Genomic DNA, 7,389 nt, shown 5'->3' on the forward strand with positions numbered 1-7,389 from the left:
CCACGTCCCATTCCCTGCCCCCCGAGCCGGCCCACCCAGCCCTTGGGGGTTACTTTACACCCCGAAAATAAACACAAAGACACCCCCGCTACCCCATGCTGCCCCCCAGCCCCACCACTCACCAGGGGGCCCGGCCGGCCGGTCAAGCCCATGGGGCCCGGGGGTCCCTTCATGGAGAGCTGGAAGAGAAGGAGCCGGGTGAGGCTGGGGCAGAGACGGGGCTCGGGGGCGAGTGAGGGGGCCTGGGTGCGGGTCCCGGCGCGGGTGCAAGGCCCGGCCTTACCTTGGCCTGCTGCAGGACGGCCTGTGCCTGCGCCTCCTGGAAGGACACGGTGGGGCCCTTGGGCGAGTCGCCGCCGAACTGGAACTGGAACTGGGGGGGGAACGGGGCAGCGCCCGGATCAGCGACAGGGCAGGGAGCGGCTGGGCCCCCCCTGCCGGGGCACCAGCCCCCTGACTCCCCCCCACAGAGCCAGGAACAGCCCTGCCCCCCCCCGCCTGCACACCAGCCCCCTGCCCCCCCAAAGAGAGCGGGGAATGGCCGCTCCCCCCCACCTGGGCACCAGCCCCCCCAGCCCTACCCAGAGAGTAGGGACCAGACTGCCCCCCTTCATGGACACCAGCCCCCCAACCAGTCTCAGCACCCCACAGCCCCCCCGGCCCATCCTGCCCCGCACCCCCCCAACCTACCGGCAGCATGATCATGGTCCCCGGAGGCCCCCGTCCCCCGTCGGCTCCCGGCAGCCCCGGCCGCCCCGCAGGGCCCTGTGGGGAAGAAGAGGAGCCCCCCGTCACTCAGCGGGCGGCGCAGGCAGGGACTCGCAGCCCCCGCGGCGGGGAGCATGCCGGCCATTCCTGAGCCCCCCCCGCCCCCCCGGCTCTGCAGCCTCTGACAGGGCCCCCTCCCCCAGCTGCTTACCTGCTCGCCAGGGTCCCCCGGCAGCCCCGCCGGCCCCACCGGTCCTGGGGGGCCCATCTCGCCCTACGAGACACACAGAGGAACCTCAGTTGCTGCAGAGACCCAGCGAGCCTCCCCGCTCCCGCCAGCCCCTGTTCCCCCCGGTTCCCCCCCCCCCCAGCGCCCGGTCTCCCCGGTTCCCGCCCCCGCCAGCCCCTGGTCCCCCCAGTTCCCGCTCCCCCCAGCGCCTGGTCCCCCCGGTTCCCGCTCCCCCCAGCGCCTGGTCCTTACCGCTGGGCCCGGGGCTCCCGGCGGCCCGTCGAATCGCCGGCCCTAGGAGGAGAACCACCAGTTAGGGCAGCACGTCCCGAACCACGACGGGATCCGGCCCCTCACGCAGCCCCAGCGCCCAGCAGGATCGAACCCACGGTCCCCGGAGCTGGGCAAGCCCCCAGTCCCCTGCTGCCCCACCCAGCTCCCCAGGGCCGGTAAGCTGGACGGGACCCATGGGGGGCCTCACGGAATGGGCTGAGCCCCCCACAGCCTGGTTCCCTTTGGCCAGGGCCCCCTGCACCTCCCGACCTAGCCAGGGGCCAGTCCCACCCCCCGGCCCGGCGGGCTTGGCTGGTTCCCCCAGGACGACGCTGCCCCGGGCCGCAGCACCACTGGCCGCGCTGGTACTCACGGGATCGATGGCGCCCGGCTCCCCCTTCTCCCCCTTCTGGCCGGCTCCCTGCAAGGGACGCATAGGGCAGGGTGACACCGGCGGCAAACAGCCCCAGCCCCCCACGCCCGGCCACTGCAACCCCCCCCCCGACCGGTCTCCCAAGCCTGCACCACAGGCCAGGCCTGCCCTCGCCACCCCCCTGCCCCTGCCCGCAGGCCTGGCTCTGGGGCTAGCGACTGATTACGAGAGGCCCCAAGGAGAAGCCCAGATGGCCGGTGCCCCGTCCCCCGATTCCCGCCTGCTCCCCGGCACCCCGTCTCCACCAGTGCCCTGTGCCCACCGGCGCCCCATCCCCCCGGTGCCCTGTCCCCGCGGCGTCCGTCCCCCCATTCCCGCCCACTCCCCGTCTCCACCAGTGCCCTGTCCCCCCCAGTGCCCGTCCCCCCCATTCCCTCCCGCGCCCCATCCCGCTCGTACCCGGGTGGCCTGGCCCAGGGTTCCCCGTCGCTCGGCAGGGCCATAGCGCTCCAGGCTGGCGTCATGGCCCGGGGGCTCCCCGTCCTCGTACTCCTCATACTCCCTCAGGGCGTAGTCGGGGGGTTCGGTGCTGTTGGCCCTGGGGTCCCCGTCTGCCCAGATCCCGTGCTCCTCTCCCAGGTCCTGCAGACGAGGGCGGGAGCCGGGGTCACTGGCGTTTGCAGGGGGTGACAGCTGTGTGCCCCACTGCATCCCTCCAGTCCCCTCCCCCGGCTGCCGTACCTCGTAGGCCTCGGGCAGGTTCAGGCTGATGGTCACAGTGCTGGCAGGGGCGGTCCCGGGCAGCGGGGTGACGTGCTCCTCCCCAGACGGGGTCGCCTCCAGTGCAGGAGCTGCTTGGGTCGGGGCCTCCTCAATGGGAGTGGAGAGAAAACGGGGCATTAGGGGAGAAAGGTCAGTGCCCAGGACGGCCCCACCCTGGGCATGGCACGCCGGGGGGGAGGGCTGGCAGGGTGGCGGCAAGGGAGGCTGGCTGGGGGGCAGTTGGGGGGCAGCCAAGGGGGTAGCTGGAAGGCAGTGGGCTGGGGGGCAGTGAGGGGGGCAGCGAGGGGGGTGGCTGGGGGGCAGGGGCACGTCCTGCTGTGGGAAGCGTTGTACCCACCCAGGTGCCATGGGGCCCTGTCCCAGCTCCCCCCAGCACTGAGCCCTGCACTGACCCGGGCGCTGGCAGCGAGTGCCAGGCGCAGGATCCAACCGGAGGGTTGTCACGGATTCCCAGGTCCTGCCCACTCTTGGGCCCGGGGGGGCCGGGGGGGGGGGGGGGTGCCCCTTTCAGTGTGATAGCCCTTCTCAGGGGTCCCCTCTCTCCCGGGGTCAGGCCCCTCGACCTCCTGGAGCCGCACCTCTCTGAGCCTTAGCACGTCTGTCTCTCGCCGTGGGCCTCCTCAGGGAGTCCCCTCGCTCTGGACCCCCAGGGCCTCCACCCCCTCTGCATGCAAACCCTTGGAAAACCAGGAAACCCCCCACTTGCTCACAGGCCTGCAGCAGCCAACGGCTCCGGGAGCCAGGGAAGGAATCGCCCCCCCCATCCCCGACCTCCCAGCCAAGCGTGACTCATGGCGCCGCTCCTGCCCTGACCCACATCCGCCAGCTGCAGCCTTGGCCCCACTCCTGGGGGGGGCCTCGCTCCCTGTCCCAGCCCTCAGCCCTCCCGTTCCCGGGGGCGCAGCTCAGACACTGCTCTGCCCAGAAGGGCCCGAGGCCTGTGGAGAGAGCGACCCCCCCATCCCCCCCCCGGCTTGGCCCGAGTGCCGGTCCAGGGAGCACAAAGGCTGAGTCGTCCCCTGGAGGGTCTGGGCCTAGAGGTGGCTGTGGGGCCTAGCAGGTGGGGCCTGGGCCGGAGGGGGAGATGGAGCGGGGGGGGGGGGGGAGGGGGGCTAAAGGGTTGGGGGTGGGGGGGGGGACAGAGGGGGGGTGTAAGGGGGGGGTGAGGGGGTGGATGTACGGACAGACGGATGGACGCACGGAAGGACAGACGGATGGACAGACGGACACGCGGATGGACGGACAGACGCACGGATGGATGGATGGATGGATGGATGGATGGACAGACAGACGGATGCACGGATGGACACGCAGATGGATGGACAGACGCACGGATGGATGGATGGATGGACAGACAGACGGATGCACGGATGGACACGCAGATGGATGGACAGACACACGGATGGACAGACGGACACGCGGATGGACGGACAGATGCACGGATGGATCTCTCTCCTCACGCCCACCCCCCTCGCCCCAGGCCGCGGCCTGGCTCTGGGTCTCCGGGGCGGGTGAGGGGGCACCGCGGGGAACGGGCCCTGGCACAGGGCTCCTCACAGGCTGCAGCCTGCACCCGGGAAGGGCCGCGCTGGGGGGGCCGTGGCTGCGGGGAGGCACCTGTGCGGCACTCGGCTGGGCGCTCCCGGCCCCGGGGCGGGGGCAGCGAACCAGCGGCTCCGCTGGGCCCAGGGGCGTGTGTGGGGTTCGGGACGCAGGTGAGGCAGAGCTGGGTTAGCCGGCAGCAGGATTAGGCACAGGCAGCGGCGGGTTAGTCGCTCTCTCTACCTGGCCCGGCCCCGCGGTGGGCGCGGTGTCCTGCTGCTCCGCCTGCTCCTTGTTCCTCTTCTTCTTGCCTTTGCCCCTGCGTTTGCCCTTCCTGCCCTTCCTCCGGGCGGGGGCAGCCGTGGGCTCCGGCCCGCTCTGCACGGGGCAGGACGGGGGCGACCGGAGAACGGGGGAGAGACAGAGAGGGGCATGAGAGAGCCGCAGGCTGGCGTGGGCAACCCCCGCGCTGGCACTGGGGGGCGAGAGCCCGGGCGTCTGGGGGCTCCCAGGCTCTGGCACCGTCCGGCTACACCCAAAGTGCTCTCGAGGGCCGGCTGTGGGGCCTGAGCGGGCCGGGCCCAGCGGGGAGCGCTGGGGGCAGGGGGCTCCCACGCCAAGCCGGGCAAGGGGCAGCAGAAGACTCATCTCACAGCGGCGTGAGCTGCGTGGGGCGGGGGACACACTGGGCGGCTCTGTCAGGGGGGGGTCGGCTCCCCCAGGGGCGCGTTCCCAGGCCCCATCCGTGACTCATCCCGAGCCCGGATGGAGACGCCCCCAGGCGCTGATGCAGGCTCCGGACGTGCCAAGCCCAGCTGGGCATATCCTGGCAGCCGTGGGCGCACCTGGCCTCCTGGAGCTGGGCCCAGCCCACGGGGGTGGGGGGGCACCTACCTCCTCGGGGTACAGGCCCAGCAGGCCGTAGGGCAGCGGCACGTCGCACCCGGGCATGTAGGTCTCGCAGTAGTGCAGGGCTGCCCGGGGGTCCGGAGAGATCAGCAGCTGCTGGACATCGCCCTGGGGGGGGGGAGACGAAATGGGCTGAGCAGGGGCTGAGGCACTGCGGGGTGAGCCCGCGGGGGGGGCAATGTCCGAGCCCTCCCCTCCCCCCCCCCGCAGCCCTCCTGGGCCCGGGCCAGTCCTGCGGCCGCAGCTGTGAGGAGCTGGCTGGGACCCGCGGGCAGGTGTTTCCGAGCTTGCAGCGTGACGGGGCTGGCGTGGGGCCCGGGCACTGCTGGAGCCCGCATCCCCCAGGGCCTCGCTGTCGGCTCGTTAGCGCTTCGTTGTGGGGAGCAGGCGGGGTGGGGGGCTGAGGACAGGGGAAGAGGGGTCGCAACGCCAGGGGGATGGGCACGGCCTGCCGAGCGGAGATCTGTGAGAACTGCAGGGGCGCGTGTAACCACCGCCGACCCCCCCCCCTCACGCCCCCACATACCCAGACACCCCCAGAGCCAAATGGGACCCACGCTCGCCCCCTCCCCCTGGCCACAGGCCCCACACCCCAGGGAGAGACACCCCTCAAACACAGACCCCCAACCCCGCCCAGCTTCCACCGCTCAGCTCCCCATGGAGCCGCCGGTCGCCGGGTGGGGCTCGGACGCAGCCCTGGGGCAGCACACATTCCTGGTGGGGGCGTGGGAACTGGGACCAGATGGGCGGACGGGGGGCGCCCTGGGAACATTCTTCCCAGCACGGCCGCCCCCACGTTCCCAGGGAGATCGGCTTCACCAGCCAGGCACAGCCAGTGAGCGCCGGCCAGCACGGGGCATCTGGGACTAGCCAGAGGGGGACCCCCAGGGTCAGCCCAGGTCACCCTGCTCCCCAGCCCCTCTGTCCAGCTGGAGCTGCCAGAAAAGAGGGGCCCCACCCAGGGCCAGCCCCTTGGGGGCCGTGCTGGGGACCCTGCGGGGGGGCAGGGCTGCGGGTGGCCCCGGGCTCTGGGGCAGAGCCCAGGAAGGCAGCTGTGAGCTGCGGCCTGGCCCAGCCCCTCTCCAGCCCTGCCCTGGGGAGCCCCCAGGGGCCCGGCTCCAGGACAAGCGCGGCCTTGTTCCCAGCCGCCCCCAGCCCGGCTCCCCGGCATCAATGGGGCCCTTCTCCGCGGCCCCTGACATTTGCCACTGGCAGCCGCAGCCGGCAGGAATGTGGAGGGCGGCAGGGCCTGGGGGCAGCTCTCGGCCCTGCTGCCGCGGCTCCCGGCTCCTCGGGGTGCTGAGGGGAGCAGGCTACACAGCCCCCACCCAGCCCCAAGGCCCTGACCCCCGCATGGCCCCCTGCACTAGGGTGAATGGCAAACTGGGCCCTGCCCGCAGCTCCAGCCCCCCCGGGAGGGCAGACTGTGCAGACGCAGCCGGGGGGGTCCCTGAGCCCGGGCAGGGGCTCTCCACGCCAGGCAGCCCCCAGAGTGCCAGGAGCTGGCAGAGCAAGGGGGCGCCGGGCCCGGCCTGACCCACGTAGCCCCCCCGGCACCAGGACAAAGGGCCGGCACGCAGGGCAGGGGCTCCCCACAGCCCCCCACAGCCTGCCCCCGACCTGGCTGGGAGCTGCCAGGCTGCGCAGAGCGCTCAGCCCCCCCCGGAGCCGTTCACAACCCCCCACCCCCCGGCGCGGCCCCACCTGGAACACCTCCTCGTCCAGCAGCCGGGTTCCCAGCAGGGTGACGCCTGCGGTGCTGACGACGGGCCGGGGCCCACGCTCCAGAGGCAGCGTCACGGGCGCCTCGCAATCCACCAGCAGCGACACGTTGGTGCCCTCCACGCTCAGCGCCACGCGGTGCCACCTGCGGGGGGCATCAGCGTCACAGGGACAGGCTGGGAGCCCGGACGCCTGGGTTCTCTCCCCGGCTCTGGGAGGGGAGTGGGGGCTGGGAGCCCGGACGCCTGGGTTCTCTCCCCGGCTCTGGGAGGGGAGTGGGGGCTGGGAGCCCGGACGCCTGGGTTTTCTCCCCGGCTCTGGAAGGGGAGTGGGGGCTGGGAGCCCGGACGCCTGGGTTCTCTCCCCGGCTCTGGGAGGGGAGTGGGGGCTGGGAGCCCGGACGCCTGGGTTCTCTCCCCGGCTCTGGGAGGGGAGTGGGGGCTGGTGGGTTAAAGCAGGGGGGTTGGGAGCCCGGACACCTGGGTTCTCTCCCCAGCTCTACCCTGAGTCACTCAGAGCCCATTTGGCTGATCGCCCCCGGCTGGCAGCAGGGACAGCGGGCATCCCTCCCAGCCGCGCCCGTCTCTCCAGCTCGCCCGGCCCTGTCCCCACGCCCTGCCCAGCCCCGGTCCCGGCACTCACTTGCCATCGGCCAGGCTGACCCTGCTGAAGAGCGGGTATCTCTCCGGCGCCGGCTGCCCGGCCTGGTCCTCGTAAAGGAAGACGGGCGAGCGGCCGATCTCCACGCCCAGCTGCTGCACCCCGCGCTCGTCGTACAGCGACAGCAGGAAGGCCTGGCTGCCCCGCCGGGCCCGCAGCGTCGCCAGGATGGAGAAATCCTCGGGGAAGG

General features: G+C 72.8%; 1 protein-coding gene across 1 annotated transcript; it reads right to left on the minus strand.

Moving 5' to 3' along the window:
* Positions 1-122: 122 nt before the first annotated feature.
* LOC112125398 (collagen alpha-1(XI) chain-like) lies at positions 123-7,384 on the minus strand (the record flags this gene model as incomplete). The annotated part of the gene is made up of 12 exons (XM_026646241.1): positions 123-179; positions 284-373; positions 691-765; positions 920-982; positions 1,190-1,231; positions 1,584-1,631; positions 2,043-2,225; positions 2,325-2,453; positions 4,152-4,286; positions 4,803-4,925; positions 6,522-6,684; positions 7,182-7,384. Coding segments are annotated over 12 exons (1,311 nt in total), but the record flags the coding sequence as incomplete, so codon positions are not given.
* Between the last annotated feature and the right edge of the window lie 5 nt (positions 7,385-7,389).

This window comes from Terrapene carolina, unplaced genomic scaffold (genome assembly GCF_002925995.2).
Source record: "Terrapene carolina triunguis isolate 2854851 unplaced genomic scaffold, T_m_triunguis-2.0 Scaffold34509, whole genome shotgun sequence".
Lineage (NCBI taxonomy): Eukaryota > Metazoa > Chordata > Testudines > Emydidae > Terrapene > Terrapene triunguis.